This window comes from Dreissena polymorpha, chromosome 10, assembly GCF_020536995.1.
Source record: "Dreissena polymorpha isolate Duluth1 chromosome 10, UMN_Dpol_1.0, whole genome shotgun sequence".
In the NCBI taxonomy this organism is placed as follows: domain Eukaryota; kingdom Metazoa; phylum Mollusca; class Bivalvia; order Myida; family Dreissenidae; genus Dreissena; species Dreissena polymorpha.
The window spans coordinates 79,535,764-79,561,866 of NC_068364.1; the positions used below are offsets into that span (position 1 = coordinate 79,535,764).

The window sequence follows — 26,103 nt, forward strand, 5'->3', positions numbered from 1 at the left end:
CACTGTATAATAAAATTCCTTGGTATGCATGCAAATACAGGCCTTTTCCTTTCATTTTTGGGAAAAACGCAATTTTGGGTGTCCCACTTATTTCGGAAATACTTAGTTCGTTAATATGACTCATTTCAATAATTCAAATTTTAAGAAGAAAATCATATTAATTTAAGTAATATACCCAGTACTTTTTTAGATGTGATTGTATTAAAGTGCAGGTCACAGAACTCTGCTATTTCTGTCTTCTTAATCTTTCACTAACAAAGTAGACCTGATACATGTTTTCTGGTCCTCGATGTTTAGAGACGGCCCATTGTGTTGCGAGGGGTGGACATAGGCCCATGTGTAGAAAGATGGACAGTGGACTACCTTGCAAGCAAGGGTGGGGATAGGGAGGTGAAGATTCATGTCTCCAAGACATCTCAGATGGACTTCATTAACAAGAACTTCATGTACAGGTACAACATCTTTTTGTGGGCAGTAATTTTTGTACTGCATTAGAAATGAGTTTAAGTAAGCGAGAACATTGGGAGTTTGCAACATGAAAACTTGTAACCATTGGGAGTTTGCAACATGAAAACTTGTAACCATTGGGAGTTTGCAACATGAAAACTTGTAACCGGTATTGGGAAAAAGTTAGAAATATACTTTAGTTAACAAACCATGTTAACTTAATTTGCCTGTTCAACCTTTACTTTGTTTCTACCTTTTTCACAAAGTGCAATTTTGATACATTGCTGCTTAAAGATACATATTTATCCTTTTATAGGCATTAATACACTTCGCGACCCTTGATTTTTGCCAAGATCGATGCAATGTGACAAATCGCAGTGATTCCGAGAAACAAGAATATTTGGGTGATGTCCCGGCGATTCCATGGTGACCGTCGTGTGATGAATCTAGCTGTAAGGCAATCAGCGCCAATCACCATGAACTGCCGTGATTAACCTTTTTTTGCGATAAAAAGAAGTCTGCAACATGGGAATTGGAAATATGCATTCAGCAAACTAACATGGGAATTGGAAATATGCATTCAGCAAACTAATATGGGAATTGGAAATATGCATTCAGCAAACTAACATGGGAATCAGAAATATGCATTCAGCAAACTAACATGGGAATTGGAAATATGCATTCAGCAAACTAACATGGGAATTGGAAATATGCATTCAGCAAACTAACATGGGAATCGGAAATATGCATTCAGCAAACTAGGAAACTACTAGGATACCCAACTATTAGAACTACCCAATAAAACATTTTTTTAGCTCATCTATTTTTTGAAAAAAAATTATGAGCTATTGTCATCACCTTGGCGTCGGCGTCGGCGTCCGGTTAAGTTTTGCGTTTAGGTCCACTTTTCTCAGAAAGTATCAATGCTATTGCATTCAAACTTGGTACACTTACTTACTATCATGAGAGGACTGGGCAGGCAAAGTTAGATAACTCTGGCGTGCATTTTGACTGAATTATGTGCCCTTTTTATACTTAGAAAATTGAAAATTTTGGTTAAGTTTTGCGTTTAGGTCCACTTTTTTCAGAAAGTATCAATGCTATTGCATTCAAACTTGGTACACTTACTTACTATCATGAGGGGACTGGGCAGGCAAAGTTAGATAACTCTGGCGTGCATTTTGACAGAATTATGTGCCCTTTTTATACTTAGAAAATTGAAAATTTTGGTTAAGTTTTGTGTTAAGGTCCATTTTATTCCTTAAGTATCAAAGCTATTGCTTTCATACTTGCAACACTTACTAACTACCGTAAGGGGACTGTGCAGGCAAAGTTATGTAACTCTGACTGGCATTTGGACGGAATTATGGGCCCTTTATACTTAGAAAATTGAAAGTTTGGTTAAGTTTTGTGTTTTGGTCCACTTTACCCCTAAAGTATCATAGATATTGCTTTCATACTTGGAACACTCACAATCTATCATAAGGGTACAGTAAAAGGACAAGTTGCATAACTCTGGATGTCATTTTTACGGAATTATGGCCCTTTTTTGACTTAGTAACTTTGAATATATGGTTAAATTTTGTGTTTCGATCCACTATACTTCTTAAGTATCAAGGCTATTGCTTTCAAACTTCAAATACTTTCATGCTATCATGTCATGAGGTTACTGTACCTGGCAAGTTGAATTTTACCTTGACCTTTGAATGACCTTGACTCTCAAGGTCAAATTATTAAATTTCTCTAAAATTGCCATAACTTCTTTATTTATGATTAGATTTGATTGATACTTTGACAAAACTACTCTTACCTGACATACCACGATAGACTCCACCCTAACCATCGCCTGTGCCCCCCCCCCCAACCCCCCCCTATTTTCCCCTATTTTTTTTATTTTTTTTTTAAGATCATCTCACAAATGACCACCACACCCTCACACTATACCCCCCACCCCACCCCCTCCCCAATTTTTTTTTTAAACGGTTAAAAAACAAAACTATTTATTTTGATTATTTTATGTTTGAAATACCGTCCAACCATCGCACCCAAGAATCCCCCCCCCCCACCCCCCCCTCCCCCCACCCGAATCCCCCCCCCCCCTATTTTTTTTTTTTTTTTTTTTTAAGATCATCTCACAAATTACCACCACAACCTCACACTATACCCCCCCCACCTCACCCCCCCAAATTTTTTTATGAAACAGTTAAAAAACACAAATATTTATTTTTATTATTTTATGTTTGAAATACCGTCCAACTTTCGCACCCAAGAATCCCCCCCCCCCCCACCCCCACCCCCCCCTGATTTTTTTTTCCTTTTTTTTCGTATTTTTGGAAGAAAATGTAATAAATGTCCACACCCCCACACAATGCACCGCTCTTCACTCCACCCCTCCCTCCTTTGTGATTGAAAATGAGAGTCCCTTCACCTTTAAAAAGAAAATAGATGAGCGGTCTGCACCCGCAAGGCGGTGCTCTTGTTTATATATGAACTACCCAATAAAACATTTTTTTGTACACGATTGTATTGCATTCAATCTAAATTTAGATTAGCTCGTCCAATAAAAGCTGTGTCCCATAATGCACTGTACTCTTTACCCTTCTGAAAAATGGCGTAGCCATATATTGTGTTTACATAATTCCTAAACATAGATCTATTTGTTGTCATAAATGTTTAAGATTATTTTTTCGTAAGTGATGTTGTAAGTATGTTGGATTATCGGATACTTGTTCACATAAGAAAAGCGGTATATATTTAGTTATCGATACGATTCGGTTTATATGCATGAATTGCCAAAACACGGATGTCACCGATATCCACTGCGATCACGGTGAATCGCAGTAAATCTCGGCGAATCACCACAAAATTGCGGATAATCACAGTGAAGATTATCTTGCTATCGCGCAAAGGCGGAGTAACCAATCACGGGAAATCTTGGTGATTTTCCACTAAAAAATCCAACTTTCCACCTTGACTCCGTGAATTGGGCAAAAATCAGGGGTCGCGTAGTGCCACCCTAGTCTAGCTCTTCTAGAAGGGCTCTGGTCCACAATGTAACTGGTGTATTAGACTACACTTTGAAAATGAAAATAAATACATGTTTTCTTTCTGAGTGTTGATATGAAGGATACATCTCATTAGTGCAATGATTTAATAGTTAAACCTAATTTTGTCACTATTTTTGTTCATATCCATAGGTGGCACAGGTGTTTGGCGCATGACCAATTCACTGAAATACTATCAAAATGTCATTAAACAACATTGTTCATCACTTTGACAAAAAATATTCTGATATAATATATATGAACATATAAATTATATAATAATTTTTTTGTCAAAGTGATGAAAAATGTTTTTTTATGACATATTGATAGTGTTTCAGTAATTTGGCAAAGCATCCAACACCTGTGATACATGTAGGTGGTACCTCGTATACATTTTATTTATTAAGATTTTACTACAACAGTGTACTACCAGCACTTTTTACATTTCCTGCAAAAAGTGTCATGTGCACAACTTTTCTGTTTCATAAAAATTATTTATTTATCAAGCATTTATAAGAACAATAAATATTTGTAAAGCAACTGCTTATTACATGCTTTTTGAATTTATCTTATGATTGAAAATAAAATAATAGTTTCAAGTCTGAAGTATTTAAAGCTTTCTGTATACTTTGCTAATTTTTTTTTTAATGAAATGCTAGAAGAGTAGTTTGTTTATAGAATGATTTTGTACAATTTGTTTTACATTAGATCACTTCCTTTCTCTGAACTTGTGAAAAGAGCCTCGAAAACAAAACAAGAAGAATATTTTGCTGAAGAGGTAGGTAGTTTCCTTGTGTTTGCATTCTTGTGCAGAAATAATTACAGCAATCAAACACCGCCTCACTATAACAACTTTGTTGTGTGAATTACAAATACATGTATGTAATAAAGGTGGGCATAGTAATGTTTCCTGTAGATTTCTCACATTAAGAGACCAAAGCATGCAAACACTGTCATAGGCAATGAACACATAAAATGTATGTGTGTTTGTCATTCGTATTCTTAAACAACTAATTTTAGTAATATGTATGTTATATGTATGCATAAAATGTTTGTTGACCTCAGACCTCAGAGCTTTTTTCCTTCTTAAATCTTAAGAGAGGGCCTTATAACTGCCCCTGCCCCAAGAGATAGACCCCTTCCCAATAGAGAATTTCTTTAAAATGATGCAATTTTCCCCAAATTTCAAGCTTTACAAAACTAAACATAATTATGAATACGCTTTTCAGACAGAAAAATATTACCTCCGGGCACTAGGTGATGATCCTCGCAAAGACATTGCAGACATTCGTGTCCAGTTTCCAAATCTTGCTTCAGACATAAATATTCCACCGTTCTTTCCTGAAGAGAAGTTCTTTTCTTCTGTCTTCCGCATTGCCTCCCCTGATCTCCAGCTGTGGACACATTATGATGTAAGTTACCTCCTCTTGTCTATAGCCGTGGACACAATTTGAAGTCAGTTGCCTCCCCTTGTCTTCAGCTGTGGACACATTATGATGTAAGTTGCATCCCCTGGTCTTCAGCTTTGGACACAGTATGATGTAAGTTGCCTCCCCTGGTCTACAGCTGTGGACACATTATGATGTAAGGTACTTCCACTGGTCTTCAGCTGTGGACACATTATGATGTAAGTTACCTCCCTTTGTCTCCAGCTGTGGACACATGATGTAAGTTACCTCCCTAGTCTCTAGCTATTGACAAATTATTATACATGTATAACTTACCTCCCCTGGTCTCCAGCAGTGGACACATTACAATATGAGTTTCCTCCCCATGGTTCCAGCTCTTGAAAAATTATGATGTAAGTTACCTCCCCTGGTCTCCAGCTGTGGACACATTTTAATGTATGAAATTTGTTTTCACACAATATATAGAGAATGATTAATGTTGAAACTCATTATTTTTGCTTCATTTCTTTGAAAACCTAAGGCTAACTGAAACGCTCTCAAGCGGTCTCCTGGGTAGAACCAGTACTTGGTGTCTTTTGCAGATGTTGATTGACAAAATGCTCCCACCATGGTGATCAAACCCTTGACCTCTTTTTAGCTCGGCTGATTTCGGAGAAAACCCGAGGTTTTGTCATAGCCAGCTCGCCGTCAGCCGTATGCCGGCGTCGTGCTAAAACCTTTACATTGGCTCTAAAATCAAAGTGCGTCCACCTACAACTTTGAAACTTCATATGTGGATGCACCTTGATGAGTTCTACACCCCACACCAATTTTGGGGTCACTAGGTCAAAAGTCAAGGTCACTGTGACCCCTTAAAAAAAATCTGACAAGCTTTTATTTATTCAAAAATGCACCCGCAGCCGAGCGTTGGCACCTGTTATGCGGTGCTCTTGTTTGAATTTATATGCTGGTTTGTCAAGAAGGATTGATGGACCCTATTTATCAAGTGATCTAAGGTCAAGCATTCAATATTACATCTCCTAACATCTTTTTTTTTGCTTGGAAGAATGTTAATATGAAACTGGATATTTACTCTTCATAACTAGATGATTTATCATTATGCAATTTATATTGCTCCTCATGGAAAGGTCAAGGTCACAGTTCAATCTTTTAGTTATATATTTTTTAACAGATCTTTTTAAAATGCATTAAGGAACTGATACATGTTCTGAATCGGTTTTGTTTCCTGAATGAATTTATCATATTTTATCTTTTTGCAGAAGGTCAACCCCAACTTTCGAATCATTTTAGTTAATTGTGCTGATCTTTTTATGCCCCTGGTAGGGTGGCATATAGCAGTTGAACTGTCCGTCAGTCCGTCCGTCTGTCCGTCCGAAAACTTTAACATTAGCCATAACTTTTGCAATATTAAAGATAGCAACTTGGTATTTGGCATGCATGTGTATCTCATGAGGCTACACATTTTTAGTGGTGAAAGGTCAAAGTCCTCCTTCAAGGTCATAAGTCAAAAAATTAAATCCAAGGGAAGTAATAAGCTTTAAAAGGGAGATAATTTCTAAACCTGCCAAAGGATATATTGAAATTTTATTTCAAAGCTGCGCAATAGGGGGCCTTGTGTTTCTGACAAACACATCTCTTGTTTGTAACATAAAAAAGTGTAGATGTATATGAATTATTTACAAAAGCACAATTTCATAATATTAATATTTAGAGCAGACAGAATATTGTCCAGACTTTTGTGCCTTTCTTATACACTTCAACACCGTTATTTCGAAGTCATCGGGACCGTTAAAAAAACTTTGGATTAACGATTATTCAAAATAAATATTTGACAGAAGACTTCTTTGATTCTGTTTAAATAAAATGTTGTGGAATTCGCATGGTTCGGTTAAACACTACTAATAATTGTTTCGCTTAAAAACGTTAACTATATGGTCAGATAGCCATAGATTTCTACTTGTAACAAAAGAAGGAATAAAATGATTTTGTTTCTTCTTGATTTTTCTCTAATAACAGAATTATCCGCTTTTGACGACATAATAAAATTAACACGCTACTCGCATACGCTAAAGGTGTAATTATCGGCTTTTGAAGCGCCACATGCAGACGACAAAGGTGTGAAATAACGCTGAGTGTTTTGCAGTTTTGACTACGGATTAAAGATTGATAATTAGGTGCGAATTATAGTGTTGGGACTGACAGAATCACTTAGAATTACCGATTTCTTCGGTTTAACGAAGTTCGGATTAACAATCAAATTTTACATTAAACAAAGAAGAACCAAAATCGGGACCCGAAAAATACTTCTAAATAATGGTGAGTTTGGATTATCAGTGTTCGAAAGAACAGTGTTGAAGTGTAGTAGGTATATTTATTTGCAGACTGCAGTTCTGTCATTATAATGCTCCATAAGTAGTTATGAGGTAAACACTTTCGTGATAGATGAGTCTTTGATGCGAGATCAATTTGAAATTAGGCACTGTTCAGATGTCAACACATCACACTTTCCCCCATTGTTAATCAATATAAAGCTGTGGTGAAGAAGTGTTGTATCATTATGTCGTTAATTATCAGGATAATCCAAATGTCTGCTAATTCTTATTGGTTAGAGGGATAGAGAAGGCTGCCATTTCGTGAATTTCTAGTATTTACTACGCTTTTTATACAAAACTTTATGATATGTTCATGAAATACTATGTTTACTTTAGGACTCATTGATTTTGTGTTTATATGCATGTTTTACATATCTTCTATACTTCTTCAGGTAATGGACAACTTCTTGATCCAAGTTCAAGGTCGCAAGAGAGTCATACTGTTCAGTCCAAGTTCGGTCAACTTTCTCTACATGAACGGTATGGCAATCAGGGGATACAGCTATATAGTTTCAAGTATATGCAGGGCCTGACATTAATAGTAAGGACAACCAAAATATCGGTCCAAATGAGTAAAAAAAAAATTGCTATTCTGATGAGCATTAAACAAAAGATCAAGGTTATCTATTTCTCTAATAAAATAGCAAGCTTACTGATAAGAAATGCAATAATTAGTCTGGAATTATAATGCAAATCTAAATGTTGTACAAACAATTATGTGTGATGTATTCCGGTACTTTCTAATTGTGCTATACTGTGCTTTAAACGAGGGAGATAAATCGTATGATTCCATAAGAAAAACAGTCTAGTTTAGTTCGTTTATATCATATTTAATGAGGCCATTTTTGCTAGCAGTTACTGCTTGTCATTTTCTTTGTACATTAATTGTACATTGCATCTTTCTAAAGTAATAGTCAGTTTTGTTTATTTACAACTGAATATGTTTGTTATGCACCATTAAAGGCTATTAAAACTGCAATAGCTGTTCTAACATTACTATAAGCTATAAAAAAAGTGAAAACAAAGTTTACAGTGGGGCACCTAATAATGAAGGGTATCTATGAGCGAACGCAAAATAATTTATACTTCAGTTTGCAAACTTGATGTACATAATTAATTTTAATCACCCAAGTCATTTGAGACCTTTGAAAAGCTTATGTTAAGTTTATTATGCTCCCCCAAAATTTATTTTGGGGGGAGCATATAGTCGCCGCTTCGTCTGTCAGTCCCTGTGTCCGTCCGTCCGTGCACAATTTTTGTCCGGGCTATTTCTCAGCAACTAATGACCGGAATTCGATGAAACTTTATGGGAAGCTTCACTACCAAGAGGAGATGTGCATATTATCAGCGGGTTCTCGTCAGATGATGTTTCAAAGAGTTATGGCCCTTTGAAATTTTCTATAAAAAAATTATTGTCCCCCTAACTTCTGTGCTATCAAGACGTTTCCTTTTATCTGAATATATAGTGCACTATTGTGACAACAAAACCTTTGGGGAGCATCACCCGTCTCTGACGGTTTCTTGTTTGTATTATGATAGACCAAGATTTGTTGATTTCTTCAAATTTATCAAAATTTTTCATTATTGAACTGCATGTGGAAAGATTTGCTTGTTTAAGAATGATAATTATAAGTCATCAGCCTGGGATATGCAGAGTATAACTGTAAAGTTGGCTCATTGGGATCATTCTGCTGTCTTCACCAAATTTTGTTAATCATTATTGTGGGCTTTATATCTGGATCAGGTTGGTCAAGTTTGATTATCACGGTCATGATAGTCAATTTAGGTAATCAAAGTGAAGTTGGGCAAGTTTGATAATCAACAGTCAAGTTGGTCTAGTTGGATGAGAAAGGTCAAGATGGTCTAGTTTGATAATCCAAGTCAAGTTGGTCAAGATTAATATTCAAGATGGTAAAGTTTCGATAATAACTATCAAGTTGGTCAAGTTTGATCATCAATAATATTGCTTCTTGATTAATATATCGTCGCTGTCGTTCTCAAACCTCGTAGCTACAAAATGCAAAGTTTTCAGGAGAGAGAAAAAAACGTCTCATTTTTTAATAACGATGTTTTAGAAATAGAAATTCTGTAAAAATACCAAACAAATGAAGCTGCAAAATACGGTATAAGCCGTAGCGCGTAAGTCATACTGATAAGTCATACTGATGTTCAGAAATGGTAGCTACGATATTTTGTCACCACAGTTGTGTCGTTTGTATGAGCACGGAGCGTCTGTGGTTTGAGGTACGACAATTCGTCCTGATATGAAACCTCGTAGCTGCAAATATAAAAACGTTTTTGTCAAATTTCTCCAAACGATATGACGTACCTATTGATGAAATGACGTCGCTACGACTTTTTGCCGGAAAAAAACCAACAATAAAGCTACAACATTTCGTCATGTGCATTTTTCAAGGGCTCTGATTGGTGTAGAGCTATGAGATATAGCACAAAACACGCGCCAGACTTCATATATTCGGAAAAGACGAAAAAACATTTTTGAAAATTTTGGAGCTACGAGGTTTGAGAACGACAGGGAGGATATGAGTTCTAATAGTTTATTTACCAACAAACATCACTATTTTTGATGGACATGTCTGCTGATGGAATTGTAAGGCCATAGGAACAAATTAAACAATTAAGACCGTTCTTGATTGATCAAAAAAACTTAACTTCTCTCTATAACTAATTACCTTCTATCACTAATTCTACATGGGAAATAGATTTATGTATGTCTGAATATGATGCAAAGAATTTAAAATTACTGGTAAAATGTTTCCAATTTTGCTATAGGTGACAAATCGGAAGTTCTTGAGATTGACACGGTGGACACTTTTCGTTTTCCGTTGTTCAGCAAGGCAGAGAGATATGAAGTGATCTTGGAGCCTGGGGACATCCTTTTTATTCCTGGTAAGTTGAGCTGTTAATAAAGAAATATTTATATTTTATTTTAGTTAACTGGGAAAAAAAGCAAAAGAATAGAATTCCCAACTGTTTAAATGCCAATTATCGTGGTGACAACCATGTGTTCTTTTTTCTGATAAACCATTATAATTTCCTAATTTTATATATGATATAGTTAAACCATACTTATGTGTTTGAAATGGAAACACTGTTTTACTAAGCTGCTATCAGTTTTATCACGGATCTTGTGCTGTCTGGAGTAAACCCCTTGCACTTTACACATGACATGTTACCCGATAAAGACCAAGACGATCAGGTAATGGTTGAATCACTGTACCATGAAACTCGCACTTTAAACAAATAATATTTGTCGGAAATTTTTAAAAGCTGGCATTCTTCAATAGAAAAGACATTTGTGGTTTAATGTTAAAATTATTCAATGCATGGTGTATACGCTGAAATGAGACTCAGAGTCCTGAGCTATCCGTTAAACACCAATCGACTGTATTCCATGTGAAAAAATCTTGAACTACGGATCCCGCGGTAAATTGGCGTTAGTTGAACAATTTTACATTGTTGACCTTGTTTGGAATTTCAAGACATTGAGCTCAAACTAAAGATTGCCGTCATCGTCACTGGGATCAGAACACACATTGGTTTTGATCACAATTAATACTGATGACTTTTTCATAATATGTTAAATATGAATTAAAAAAGGTTTTCATAAGAAAATCTTGTTAATAAGTTTAAGATGGTGTTTTTCTTTTTAATATCTGTTTTAAGGTTTGTCATGATGTAATGCACGCGATTCGCTTAGTCAAAATCAGTCAACAGATTTTTCCTCCCCTCAGACTTCATTTCAATAACACCCTTGATATACATACTTAAGTATTCTGTGCTCTGGATTAGGGAATTGTTTTGGGCTGTTTGCTTAGCCCAGTGAATAGTACATGCGCGTCTCACCAAGGCAACCCTGGTTTAACCCATTTATTCCTAGCATCTAAAAAAAAGGCCTTGGCAAACAGCGTAGACCCAGATGAGATGCAGCATGATGTGGTGTCTCATCAGGGTCTGGGCTGTTTGCTTAAAGGAATTTCCATAAGAAACATTCTAAATATAGAAATAAATATACTAGACATCCCTAATTTTGGAAATAAATTGATCCAATTAAGTAGGATGGGAGAGTCCACTAGGCATAAATGGGTTAATTCCTGGAAGTATAGGTTGGTGGTCGCCGTGCCTGACTGATGGGGTTTCCTCCTGGTACTCCGGCTTCCCCCACACAATACAAGACCACACTTATATTGACAATCTTTCAGTAACAACTAAACAGTCCCCAACCTTTGTGAGTCTTTTCAAAAAATAAGGATGGAGTGGTGTACCACAATCAGGGTCCTCACATAATGCAGCCTTAGGCTTGGAAGTACGGCATAAACTTCCAAATATGCACGAACACACACACGCACACACACACAGGAACTTCTTTGCAATGTCAATTAGCAGTTATACAATTAAATTCTGTTCTTTTAACCCTTTACCACTTACATATGTACTTTTACGCATTTATAGTCCCTTTGAATGTTCAAGTTAATTAAAGACCTTTCTTACTAAATTCATGTTTCAAAGGCTTCATTTCAAACCATTAGATACTGATGAGCAGCAAACAGCATAAAACCTGAACAGACTGCGAGTTACTCGCAGGCTGGTCTGGTTTTATGCTGTTTGCACATAGCCATTTTCACTTTGCCTCTGAGTGGGAAAGGGTTGATATTTATGAGTCGTGTTCTGAGAAAACTGGGAATAATGCTTGTGCGTAAAGTGTCGTCCCATATCAGGGACGACACTTTCCGCTTTTATGATATTTTTAGTTTCAAGGAAGTCCGTCCTTACCAAAAATCAAGTTTTAGGCGCAAAGTGTCGTCCCTGGTTAGCCTGTGTGGATTGCACAGGCTAATCTGGGATGACACTTTACGCACATGCATTATGCCGAGTTTTCTCAGAACGCTACTCATATATGTAGATCAGCAGATGTTGGAAACTTTATGTAAATAAACATAAATAAAGAGGTTTGTCTATAATGATATTATCTCAATTAGCCACTGTTTCTCATGTTAATGATATTACTAATTTGCAATTACTATCAGTAGTTAATTTTCTATTTGATTTTCAGAATAAAATACTTTTGCTCTTTTAATTCAGTTTGAACAGAAGCTTTCATTTTAAAAGAAAAGTAATATGTTAGCTTTTCAAAACACATCTAACAAAAAACAGCTAAAAGGTGTTCATTCAAGGCCAAATGTATCCCATGTGCTTATTATAGAAGGAGTTGCTCTGCTGTGTCAATTACTTTTCTTTTAAGTTACTGTTTCTTAATAACTGAAAACTCTGTCAAAAACCTACATTAAAAGCGTAACAGATGTGAAACTTAAACCATATTTAAGTTCAGCACATGTAAATATTGTAATATTAACATTGTAGTGTCTAAAATATTCATTTATTGCAAGCAATATTACTAAAATACATCAAGGCAAACTCTCAAAATAAAAACTCAGGGCACGGAAGTTCAGTTTAAGGTACCAGGTTTTTAAGTAAAAAAACGCTTTTGTAAAGCTTAATGTTTTTCAAGTTTAGGTTCCATTTACTTGTGTTCCTGTCGCATTTTCAGCCCTCTGGTTTCACAACGTGATATCCCTGGAGTTTGGTGTAGCTGTGAATGTGTTCTGGAAGCACCTGGACGACAGCATGTATGACACCAAGGATACGTACGGTAACAAGGATCCTCTCCCAGCAACGCGGGCGTTCCAGATCACAGACCGCGCAATCAAAGCTTTGGAAGAAATGCCTGCAGAATACAGGGACTTTTATGCACGTAGGCTTATCAGTCGGATAGAACAGAAGGCCGTGAATCATGGTGATAAATCAGATGATGGATTTCATAGTGATAAACCTGATGATGAATTTCATAGTGTTAAACTTGATGATGAATTTCATAGGGTTAAACTTGAAGATTGATAACATAGTGTTGAACCTGATGGTGAATTTCATGTGTCAAAAAGGTCATCATGTACAATCTAAGAAAAACCTTGTTTTTGCTCTCAGTACACAGTTTTAACTCAATCTTGATGATGCTTTGTCAGTATGGTAATCTTGACATTACCTAGGCCGAGTTTGAATTTTGGTAAAATAGTTAAAAACTAGATCACTATGTTAAACTCTGGAAACCACATTTATAACTGAAGGTTAACATTGTTACTTTGACAATGCTGGGTCAAAGTTGAATCTGGACAAGTGGGGTCAAAAAGTAGGTAACTAGAAACGAATCATAGAAACAACATCTACTATAGAAGCCAAATTTATGATTCAATCATGATAAAGGACTTTGGTCGAAATGTTTCCTTTCACCATTTCTACATGAAAACTATTTTCGAATCTGGTCTAGTGGAGTCAAGAACAGGGTCACCAGGTCAAACATCTGATCTAGAAGCCATGGTTATTACCGCACACAATCTTGATAAAACAAGGTCAGATTGTTTATCTTGACAATATCAAGGCCATGTTTTTATTCTGGGTCATGCTTGGTGAGTCTGGATCAAGTGGGGTAAAGAACTTAATCACCGGGTCAAGTTTTTTTACAATTGGTAAACCTCGAATGCAGATAGGTGCTTTTGAGCAGTTATGGCAAATGTAAGGACCGATATGAATATATGAGTGATAGATACCATGGAGGGTCCAGACATTACTTGAACATTGCGTTTAAGGTGGTAGGGTGCTTTCCTGAAGTATTTCCAAAATCACAACCATGGGCTCAGGAATGGAAAACAAACAGGGAATAATCGGTTTATATTATTTATGTCCTTACTGCTGTTACAGCATATTGGTGAGGGCGTTTGCCTATGGTGTGTGAGATTGATTGTACGTGTCTCGCACCGGCACAGGTTGGCTTGTTCTTATGTGCGGCTGCTTGCACAGCAGCGAGTGTTCAGTATTATCACAGAGTTCCTATTCCATACAGTTTAGGTCAAGTGCAGGGAATATTGGATATGATTCGGACGTAATGATGTTCAACAGTAAATTTGTGCCATGAATCTAATTGGGTGGCTCTTAAAGGGATCTTTTCACGGTTTGGTAAATTGACAAAATTGAAAAAAGTTGATTCAGATTCGCAAGGTTTCATTTTAGTTATGATATTTGTGAGGAAACAGTATTACTGAACATTTACCATAGTCCAATATAGCCGTTATATGTATCTTTTGACGATTTGAAAACCTAAAAATTATAAAGCGTTGCAACGCGAAACGATTGAATAATTTGGAGAGTTCTGTTGTTGTCGTTTAAATTTACGAAACTACGAAGATTGCTTATATAAGGTATAAAATACTTACACTGTGTACACCCGGCAGAATAGCCGAGAGGGCTTATGCGTTGTTACTTCAGACTAACTCCAGGACTCCGGGGGTCACTGGTTCGAGCCTTGGTACCGGCTACTTTTTTTTCCTTTTTTAAATTTTATTCTTGATTTTTTACTGGAGCTTTTAAGATCCAATGTTAACATTTATCAATATAAAGCATTTAATGACAAACTTCAAAATATGCCAAAATCTGTGAAAAGGCCCTTTTAATTGAGAGGCATGAAGCTATAATAAAATACAAATAAAACGTAGAGATGTTATTTGGTTTGTACAAAAATGCGCAAAGTGCTTGTGCTTTACGTGTGAATTCCATTGACTGGTCGTTGGACTATAAAGTTATTGAAAGCCTGCCCACCTGATATTTATGTTAAGATGTTTTGTATGAAATTATTTTTGTCAAAATACAATTTCTATATGATTACTCAAACATTATACTTTATGATACAAATGAAAATGGGACTAAAGGGGTTTGCAATTGAAAATAGGTCGCTATGTCATCGTTAAAGTAAATAAATTGCTTACCTAAACTGTTCACAATTCTGGAGGCTAGTCATAAGTTAAGTAATGGGAACCATTGATTTTTGTAATATGAAGATAGAAACTTAATATGAATTTAAGTAAGTTTCGTGTCTTGTGTCTGTGATATACAAGTGTTAGTAGTATAACGAAAACTGAGTTTGTTTTTGTGTTTTAGTAATTGGAAAGCATAGTATGAACTAATGTATTAATTATTTGTGTGTCTTGTTTAAGAATGAAACACAATAAAAACTGGATACATTGACCTGCAATTTCCAGCCATTTCGTTTTTGTTGAAAGATTTTAAATGTTTACGTGGTCTTGTGCTGTGAGGGGCGGAGAGGGGGGGGCGGAGTACTCAATTTGAGGAAACCTCACCTGTCTGGTATGGTGATGACGTGCGCCGGGAGCGCGGATTGAACCCGGGGCGCATAGGTTCAAAGCTAGGCGCTAATCTGACATTCCAGCTAACCTGGTGGCTTGCCATTCTATAAACATCGATGTGAAGTCACTTCCTTTGTCCGATTTTTTATGCAGACTCATAAGCCCGTGCCTCATATTTGGGAAAATTCAAGTACGCATATATAATTTGCGGACGAATATAAATATGCCTTAACATGGATTTATTTTTATTGTTTATATTTTACTGAAATGATGTGTTTTTATTTGATACCGTAACATTGCAAGAACTTCAAACACTCAATACAGTGCGTTTATACACATATATGCAATACATTGCGTTGTCATGTAGTGTCTACGTTCAGGTCCGATTATGTATACAAGAATATAAATTTTAGAAAAAAAACGTGTTTATTTATCAAATCCGGTTAATAACATCGTTACGTTCTTTTTAATTGTGGAAAGTTTTGAATTTGATAAATGAACACGTCTTCACCCTGAACAACTGACACCCGTCCTCTATAAATGAGCCACGCTCTGTGAAAAAGGGGTTAAATGCATGTGTGTAAACCGTCGTCCCAGATAAACCTGTGCATGCTAATCAGGGACAACACTTTCCGCAAAAACTTGATTTTTGTAAAGAGACTTTCAAGAAACGAAAAATGTCATAAAAGCGGAAAGTGTCGTCCCTGATTAGCCTGTGCGGACTGCACGGGCTATTATGGGACGGTATTTTACGCTCATTCATGAAAGTCCCTTTTTTCACAGAGCGCGGCTCAAATACTTTGAGGCGTGTTTGGAGCACAAGCGATGGGTATGGTAACTTGTCCTATTCATATTCAATTAAGGATCGTTTAATCTAATGGCGCTTGATGATCTCATATGATAAACCGTTTACCTTCACGTGGTATGATTATATAAACAGGTTTCTTCCTGACCGACATTCAAGATTTACACCCAGTTTACTTCCTGAACGGTTCTCAGGTTTACACACTGACTGAAGCTCTGGGATTACCCAGCGTTCCTAGTTATCTTCCTGACCACCATTCTACGTTTACTTCTTGATTGATGCTCAATGTTACATTCCTTAACTTCTACATATCCCCTTAGACCATCTAATGTATTTCATTGAACTGTTCATGTCAAAACAAACAGCTACTTTAAATAGCAGACGTTGCGAGTTATGTATTTTGATTAACGACAGTGAACTTAACTGAAAATAGTATTTATGTTTCGGATTCGCTTGAAAATATGATGAATGTTCTATGAATTATTCATTTTTATTTATGGCAAGAACTCTACTGAAATTAAATAATCGTTTGTTATGCACGCGGATTCCGAGTAATTGTTCAGCAGCGGTATTTCGTTATAACATACTGGCTGACGTTTCAGACGTTCTAGATGCAATGCAAATATTCGCTGAGAAACTACCCAATGACCAACCTTAAAACAGGTCAGATGCACGTTGTCAATTAAGTTCTCGTTCTAAAAATAAACTTACGTCAGACTATGATTGAATAATTTCACAAAAATGTCGATATCTTTTAAATAGAACATTTACCTATTACCCCACTCGGAATAACGCACGCAATCAGACACACAACGCCAACTGACTTTCTGCCCAACTTCTATAATAACTTTTGGGTGTATTTGACAAGACAATGCAAGTAAGAGTGGGAATTTAAATACATGCTATAAAACGACACTGTTATGAAAACATTTATTTTTGAATATAAAGCAGAAAAACAACAGCACAAAAGTTCAAATTTAATAAAAACATACGCTTTATATAATTATGATAAATATTTCAAGGATATCGTTTCGGTACAGTCATACAATTATTTTGTGTGCAAGTTTACAAAATGATACTGAATGCCCATCAGTGCTAGAACAATTGTTATTGCTGACTTTCAATGTAATTTTAGCTTAATATTAATTGCCAAAAAACGGTGTACAATTTGTTGAAACACGGTTAATTCCAAAATTAAAAAAAATGCCACTGGTAAAAAACAAATGTATGCATCATATATAAACACGCAAAATACCACTCTTGTCTTAGTTTTTTCATCGGTTCGTTGATGAATAAGAATCAATGGCGATCGGAAAAATCATAAGACGTGTATTACGCTTTCCATCCATAGTTTGGTTAATGCGTGTATTTCTAATATTGCAAACATAGCGTTTACAAAACGCCCTTTATATCAAAAATTGGTTTTGTTCAGCGATAGAATGTTAGTTTTATTTGGAAGAGGTCCTGCGTCCGAATGCGATTTCAGACAACGTTTTCATTCAACTCGTTTGCTTGATGTTACAATTATATATATACATACGCCATATATTTCAGTGTTGTTCGTAAATCATTTAATGATATTTTTAAAAATACGAAAGTCTTTGAACAATTCCCTTAAAAAGAACAACTGTGCATCCGAACATGCATCGAAAAGCGACGTTCATTAAACACGATCACACAATTGATACCTGAAGAACAGGCCCGATTTTCTATTAAACATTAGACTATCTAATGCATATTTCACTTTTAAAGTAACATACTTATCTCTAATCATCTTTTTAAAGTACGAATATGTGTTGTATTTGTATATGAATACAATATATAAGTTACATGATAGCAGTCACATTTAAACATTTCAAGTTTCAATATGCATATCTTTAGACGGCATTTATGTTTTAGTTTTGTCAACATATACAATGTGCAAAACATGTAAAAAAAATACTAGCAATAAAAAATCCATATTTTTCCACAAAATAAACATTGGGGTAGAACACTTACATAGCAATAAAAATATTACAAACACAACAGTAATTTAATGACGACAGGTTCATTACAAACTGTAATGTGTCGAATGTTAAGCCATTCTGGTCCACTAACAAAGCAATAGTAACATCAATTATCTTATTACAATTCAAACATATTAATTTTAGCAGTTGTTTTAGCTATTAAGCGTGTTTTTAGCTTGTTTACGTATCACAATTATAACCATTTAAATATCTCAAAAACTCGACGTTCGACGATGTTCTCATCTTTTTGACATGTTGTAAAACGTTTTACGCTCAGACCTCTATCATATTAATCTGATCAAACTCAAATACAAATGTTCATAGTAATCATTAATAATCCATTAGTAAACCATAAAAAGCACAACATGTATTTTTAAGACAACATTGAATAGAAACAACACACACACACACACATACACAATAATTTCTTGCATTATAACATACTTGTGTAAGACATAATCTTATTTCGCTAAATATGATTTAGTGTTTTTAATTTGCTTTCGTACATATTACACACGTGTGATACAAACTTATGTGATGTCGGATTCGAAATGAAAATGTATTGCGGCATTTGTGTTACATTTTTTAAGTAAACTAGATTAAAAAAACGAATACTTATCCGTTCTTTATGAACCATATGAACAATTGTTAAACAGTTCAAAAAGCTTTAATACGAGTAATTCTTCGCATACTTACTTGGCACAATATCAAAAAGTAAAACACTGTAGATATTATATGTGAAGGAAAATGTCAGCAAATACTGTGCTCGTTTACACCAATACATAATCAAGTGAAATACAAAAACAACATCAAAGAACAGAAGCACAGCATTACCTCATGTTTTTAGGACAATTAATACATGTTATCATGGAAAAGAAACGATAAAAAATGCTTAGCATTATAGCAACTTATTAATTTGTAAACTATTAATATGTAAATTAACATAATGCTTAAACTTCAAGTGCTGAAAATAACAATATTTTATGTCCCTATCTTTAATCGGCAATACAATAGTGAAACACCAATTTGTGTGAATTAAATATGAACTCTAAAGTAAACGAAATATATGGGGAAACAATTTAAATTAAAAATACTTGAAATATTTACAAACATTCAAGTACAGAATTATGTTTTAATTTTACCAATGATGGATTAAGACAAAGTTTTTATCGATACTTGAAATTTGCTGAAATTGGTTATAATTGATATAAAAACACACACATCTAACACGCATTGAAATCGATGCGATGATACAACGTTGATTTTTCATTTCACTGTTATTTTTTCAAGTTTTTTTTATATGTAATCTGAACATGACAACAAATCGTACCCAGTGTACATCAACTCATATCTCTTTCGCAATATGATTGTTTTAATGACAGCGTTTAACACAGAAACACTGTATCATCTAACTGTTTTGACTGAAGAATTGCTAGTGAAATCTATTGAAACTTAATTATGGAATACGACGCTTCAGAATTGAGACTTCCAAATATTGTCAGGATATCAAATAATATCAGCAACGAAAGTTTGTATTCATTAAGCAAATGTTCAAGGATCATTTATATTTCTACTTGTTCAAAGTTAGGCGTAAAATCGGGAACACTGGCATTCACTGAACAATATTCAAAAACTGAATGTTGAAGCTTGTTATGTGTGATTTCCATTTAACTTCATGATATGTGAAGGACTGCATAGAATAATACTAGATTTTATTAACCGTTATTGATATTTGTTTAGCCGATTATCGTTACTTAAATTATATTTTTGTATCTAATTGTTGTGTCAACCATTCTATCGACATATTGTTATTAGCTGGAGATAGGACCTTAAAATTAAACTCATTTGTGTAACGGAAAATCAAATCAAAATGCTAGTTTGCGAAGAAATGTGCCGCAAACTTGAATACAATTGTTATTTTTCCATTGCTAGGGTCATGGTTGTGTTCGAATCCGTTGTAGAGTGCGCATCTGCTCGTCGCCTGATCAAACTGCGCAGTCACGCATTCCGGTTTCGTTTTACGCAGACAGACGAACGCGCACTCGGTTTTGCTCATAACATCGAAGACTGTACTGATAGGAGGATTGGGCATGGCGATACCAGTGGCGACCTGGAAGTCTAAAGCACACAGCAGTTTGTGTTATTTACATGAAATGAATATGTCTTTATCCAGAATATATGTTTGGTTTTCTCGTTTTTATTTTGTTTTCAAATAATTAATCAACCATTCTTGTAATCGGCTGCTTATGACTTAAAACTGAATATAATAAACTTGTATCAGGACAGAGTGTATGACAATTAAATGAATACATTAACGTTACATATGGTATAACAAATTACAATTATTTGATAATAGACCAGGCGATTAACCAATTTATGCCTAGCGTCTAGAAAAAAGGCATTGGCAAACAGCGTAGACCCAGATGAAACGCAGCATGATGCGGCGTCTCATCAGGGTCTGTGCTGTTTGCTTAAAGGAATTTCTGTAAGAAATATTCTAAATAACGAAGTAAGTATACTAGACATCCCTAATTTTGGAAATAAATTCATCCAATTTAGAAGGATGGGAGAGTCCACTAGGCATAAATGGGTTAATTATAGCATTATCGTAAAGCATATTCGTACAAGGTGTCCTTTGTTGTAGTTGTCCTTGTACTTGGACCTCGCAAAGACTCAGAGTTTCATTTTTCGGATTCGCCTGAATCCTTAAATATCTATAAGGCCCCTTGTTGTCGGGACTCCATGTGGCCGTGCTGTTTGTAGACAGGTTCATGATGTTCTCCGCCTCGTTCTTTCCGTGTGTCAGTCCCATTTCGAGTTTAGCTTCACCTACTAGTATTGCAAAACAAATGAGATTTATAACAGCGAATCAATCTTTCACCACTTATAATCGACATTGAATTATCGAACATTAGTTTGATACATTTTATTCATCTTCAACCAGTGTACCTAATATTTGAAGCAGTCTTAAACTAAAACATGTTTTAAAAAATCCGAACTATATTTCTGCATGCGGTGTACGTGATGCAAATTCTTGGATATTTCCTTAGCTTCAAAACATCTGTATAAGTCCCGAGGTTTAATGCAGAATGAAACGATATGTTTGACGGATTGCCATATAATGTGCAAAGAAATGTTTGAAAGAATGCCAAGATATGATTGACAGAATGCCATATAATTTAGATGTGTATACAACTTTTTTTACCGTCAGCCTAACCCGCATTTACTCTTGTAATCAATACTTTTCTGATTTGTTCGATTCATTACATAAAGCTTACGTTCGCAAGACTAGCCGTGCATTTTCGTGTCTTAAGCATAATGCATTTGATTTATCCCAATTTTTTTTACTTCATCTTTTTAAAGGACACGTATCTGCATTCTGCATTATTTTAGTATCTCTTCGGCTTATCAAAGACAGGTTCCATTTTGATATCTTATATACTAGTAAAGGTATGATCTAAATAAATTTCAGAATGAACACAAACAGAGCAACACCTGTGAAATTATGAAAGTAGAATTTATGGCATTTATGCAATGCATTTCCGCTCATTATCATTTACACTATGATGTGGGTAAAATTTATTTTAAAAAATAGTAAATGGAAACAACTCTTATAGTATTGAAGCAAGATTTATAAACTTCAAATCCCCCGATCAGATTTATCTAGCTATATTGTTGATATCTGTTATAGTTTTCAAGATTTGCACCGGACTCAATTTCAGTTCACAAATATACCAAGGGCAATAATGAATTTACGCCAACGGAAGAGGAGTTTTGGCAAGGCCGCCTCTCCCCCTTCCCTATAAGGATCTAGCTAATCTAGCTATTGTGTTTCTGATTGACACCTCATTTTGTTTTCGAGTCATGCGCAAGGAAAAATGTAAAATACATAAATAAACACTATTTAGAATGAAAAAAAACACAAGTTTATATAACCGTGTCTACATGTTTGAATGCTGTAAGATGAAAAGTCTGAAATCAAAAGTGCAGGAGAACGACCCGGACAGGTTTTGTAGGACTCTACGCCGTTTGTAGGCTTTTTAAAAGGGTTAAACTGAAAAATTCCGCGATAATATATATTTTATTTGTTGATTTCATTGTAAGGTCGTAAAATCATTTCATGAGTTGTTAAATAAAACACATTTTCATGGGTGGCGGCGGGATGAATTAATGAATTACTAAATTCGTTATATCGTTTACAACAATATATGACAAATAGTGTATCGATATTAATCATTCATCAATATGAATTTCAGTTATATTCTGAAAAAGAAACAACTTGCACACACAGTTACTTGTTACGTATTGACATTGTTCAACATCGCCGTATAGACGATGGAGATAAGGTCTCTCTTAATAGATTAAGAGGGTTCAAAAATTAAGTTCCTACAGTTACGCTTCTCACTTGGAATTCCATGTATACGGACGGCGTCTATGTACGTATGTGGATATCCAGGTGCCACTGTCAACTTTAAACGACTGGAGGAGCATGGTTTCGTCTGAAATACAAGGAAATAACATTGGCATTTGAAACCGCACACTCACACACACGAGCACAAACAAGCACGCACGCACACAGAGTCACACACGATTACGTTCGCACGCACGGATATAGACAACACATTTTGACTTCTTACCCCCCCCCCCCCCACCACATCTTTGAAAAAGAAAAGAATCATACCAGGTTTGGAGAAAACGTAACCACACCAGAATCAATGCGTTTTGATGTTGTATTCCATACAGTTTCCCAGCCATCCTCAACGTAGCATTTAATCTCTCCAACTCCGGCAGCGTCCCATCCTATAGCTTCGTAAATATCTACTCCTGACAACCTCACTTTCTCGGCAAACGCAACCTTTTATAAAATACAATTTACAAATGTTTACACAAAATACACAACTCGAAAGAAGATCATTTAAGCATGTAATTAAATAGAAATATGCTCGGGAATCTGATTATAAACCTGACAACAAAACATATCTGGCTGTTCGTACCTCAATCAATGCACCATACCACCACTTTCTGTTGTAGTCCCCGATGATATTTTCGGGCGGATTCCTTCACAAAATATATTAACATAAATGTATATTCATTATTTCTCACACACGGTAAATAAAAACTTAGACTTAAACAATATATCGAATGTATCAATGCTTAGTGAGTAGTGTGTGTTTGTAAAGCTTTCTTCTTGGATATTATTACTTTGCTTTGAAAGTTTTTTAAATCTCCCTTGATATATGAGAAGCAAATGACAATGATTAGAATTAATAAACTTTTTAACCATTCTGAACATAATTAATTGTTAATAATATCAAAATTCGGATTGTGCATGGATATTGGCAGGCTGAAAGAGGATGACATTCGGCTTCCGATGATTCTGCTTTCTGGCTATGATTGTCAATTAGGGAAAATGTAATCATTTTTGTTATGTAGAACAGCATAAGCGACATGAAACAAATTTATGTACTCTTTCTTCTAGAAGATTCTTAAAATACGTCTAACGAAACGAATTGTAAATGGTGTGCGACCAGAATCCGAGGACATTAGAATTGTATTAGTATTTTAATGATATATTATTCATAGTATATAGTATTGATGTTATCGGTACCGAAATCTTTAGTAATCAGGAATGAAAACGTATAAAAAATGTTTAACGAGTTGTTCACCTGTGATATTATTATTATAATCATCTATACGAGCACTTCATGAAAATATATTTTATACCGAAATTGACATATGTAATCTAAATAACGTTCTGTAAATATGATATAAGATATATCTTATTATATATAATAAGATGTTTAGATTTCATCTATACTTAGTTTGAATCATCAATGATAAATAGCAATACGAGTACTTACGACGTCGTATTCGCCGTTGAATGTGCTCCTACGGATGTCACCCATTGTGAGCCCGGTCCTGAGATAGATAAATACCGTGCTATAAACATAACAAAACACGTTAACCCAACAGTTTATAACAAAGATGCAATACAATTTAATTTACCAATAGTCGCAAAATTAATCATGGTATTGAGTTAAATGCTTTTAAAGTGTAATTTCGTGGTTACTGTAATTGGATATTGTAAAAATGCAATTTGCGTATATTAGCAATTAGGGCATAACACCAATGAAATTATACCAGCATTACCTTGTATCGAAACCTCCTCTATGTTGTAATAATTATTGAGGTCTAGTGTCCACTCTACGGCGGTAGACGCGGTCGCCCAACACGTTGATGAATTCCCATCTACTGCACGAGACGGATCAGCCCCGTTAGCTGTGTCTGTCTGGTTCGCGGGCTTACCAAGTGCCACATTTGAAGCTGTCAATACATTCCAACCATTTGTTAGGTTTAGCGTAAGTATTATTGATTCTCTCGGCCTTAATGTTTGCCTATATATTCAAGTATTGTAAAAGTAAATGATTATCTTAGCATGTACTGCAATTAACTTGTGGAATATATATCGATATTGCCAAGCAAAATATTTGATGAACAGTCGCAACTGCTAATTATTGCTTCTCTGTATTCACGGAGCGTATATTGACTCATCTAGAGTCCGTGTTTTTATTGTAACAGACTCCAGGCACGGATTTACTGTATGTGGGAGGGCGCATTACCCTATCCCCAACTGACCCAAAGCTTATGCACTATTTATGCCGCGCGTTTTAAGCTTAAATTGAAGGGTATATTTCCTACAAATGTGTGTATTTGTGAGACCCTAGTTTGATCATTGGTGCTAATCAAAGACCATCGTCATATGCGCCTCTAAAGTGGGTGTGGAAGGGGACACAAGTTATTTAAGCTGATCCCAAAGCGCACACGCGGACAAGTTGAGGACCATTTTCAGATCAGTATTGATGAGAGTACGCGATCAAGGCGGGATATCGGAGTTCCTACAGACGGTCGAGCATTTGGCGGCACTAGGAGACCGCATATTACACCAAATAGATCTTTATCGACTATTCCTAACAGCGCTTTGGGAACCCTATTCCACTGCCCTTTTTATCACGCGTACTGTAGGCATGTTAATGCTCTACTATAAACCACTTTTCCGTGAAAGCGTACAATAACAAATATTATTGAATCACAAATATTTGGTACTTAAGTTAAAAAAGATGTTTCAAATGCATATTTTTATACATCAAATTACAGTATATAGAATTTAAAAGTATTATAATTACGGATTCCAATCGGGAAATTTAGATTTTAATTTAAAAATATTATTTGGCAGCAATTTCTTAACCTGTTACACGTACAATTTACTAATTTCATATTACTTGCATTCATATATGAACAACATGATCAGTATACTATATCTGAAAAGGACGGTCTAAACGGTAAGTTATGAAAACATAAAAATGTAATTTTTCTAAGAAATGTTATATATAAATAGTCCACTCGTACATATTTTACATTTAATGAATGTTCGAAATACACAGTTCTTAATTTTCATTTTTTTATTGAATGTCGAGTCTTACAATCGATTTGGAACAATAGCGGGCGCTGGAGGCAACAACAGGTGGATATGCTTATATGAGGCAACAGCAGTTGCATATGATTTCGTCATTAAAGTCACGCGTTAATTGCCACGGAAACAATAATTTTTCATTTTTTCTAGTGAAATATCCCTTTTGGCTCACTCTTGAATAACATCTTTCTTGTGTGTATATCTTACATATGCCCAACATCGATTTAAATCCTGTACAGTCAATTTAAAAATGATGTGGATTCATTATAAAATGTACATTACAAAATACATAAGAATGAATCTTTTCGTATGAATTTAATACCTTTACATGTTTAT

At 35.2% G+C, this 26,103-nt stretch overlaps 1 protein-coding gene across 3 annotated transcripts in view; it reads left to right on the forward strand.

The window, feature by feature from the left end:
• The window catches only part of LOC127848146 (tRNA wybutosine-synthesizing protein 5-like), a 60,502-nt gene that overhangs the window by 5,716 nt on the left and 28,683 nt on the right, over positions 1-26,103 (forward strand). For 2 of the 3 annotated variants that reach the window (XM_052380448.1, XM_052380447.1), the window contains exons 2-7: positions 298-452; positions 4,200-4,269; positions 4,721-4,903; positions 7,665-7,752; positions 10,066-10,182; positions 12,842-15,373. In XM_052380448.1, the coding sequence (XP_052236408.1) occupies positions 298-452; positions 4,200-4,269; positions 4,721-4,903; positions 7,665-7,752; positions 10,066-10,182; positions 12,842-13,188 (960 nt within the window). In that variant the 3' untranslated portion in view covers positions 13,189-15,373. Of the gene's footprint in view, positions 1-297; positions 453-4,199; positions 4,270-4,720; positions 4,904-7,664; positions 7,753-10,065; positions 10,183-12,841; positions 15,374-26,103 lie in introns of those variants that run through there. The other variant, XR_008034382.1, reaches the window with a different exon arrangement.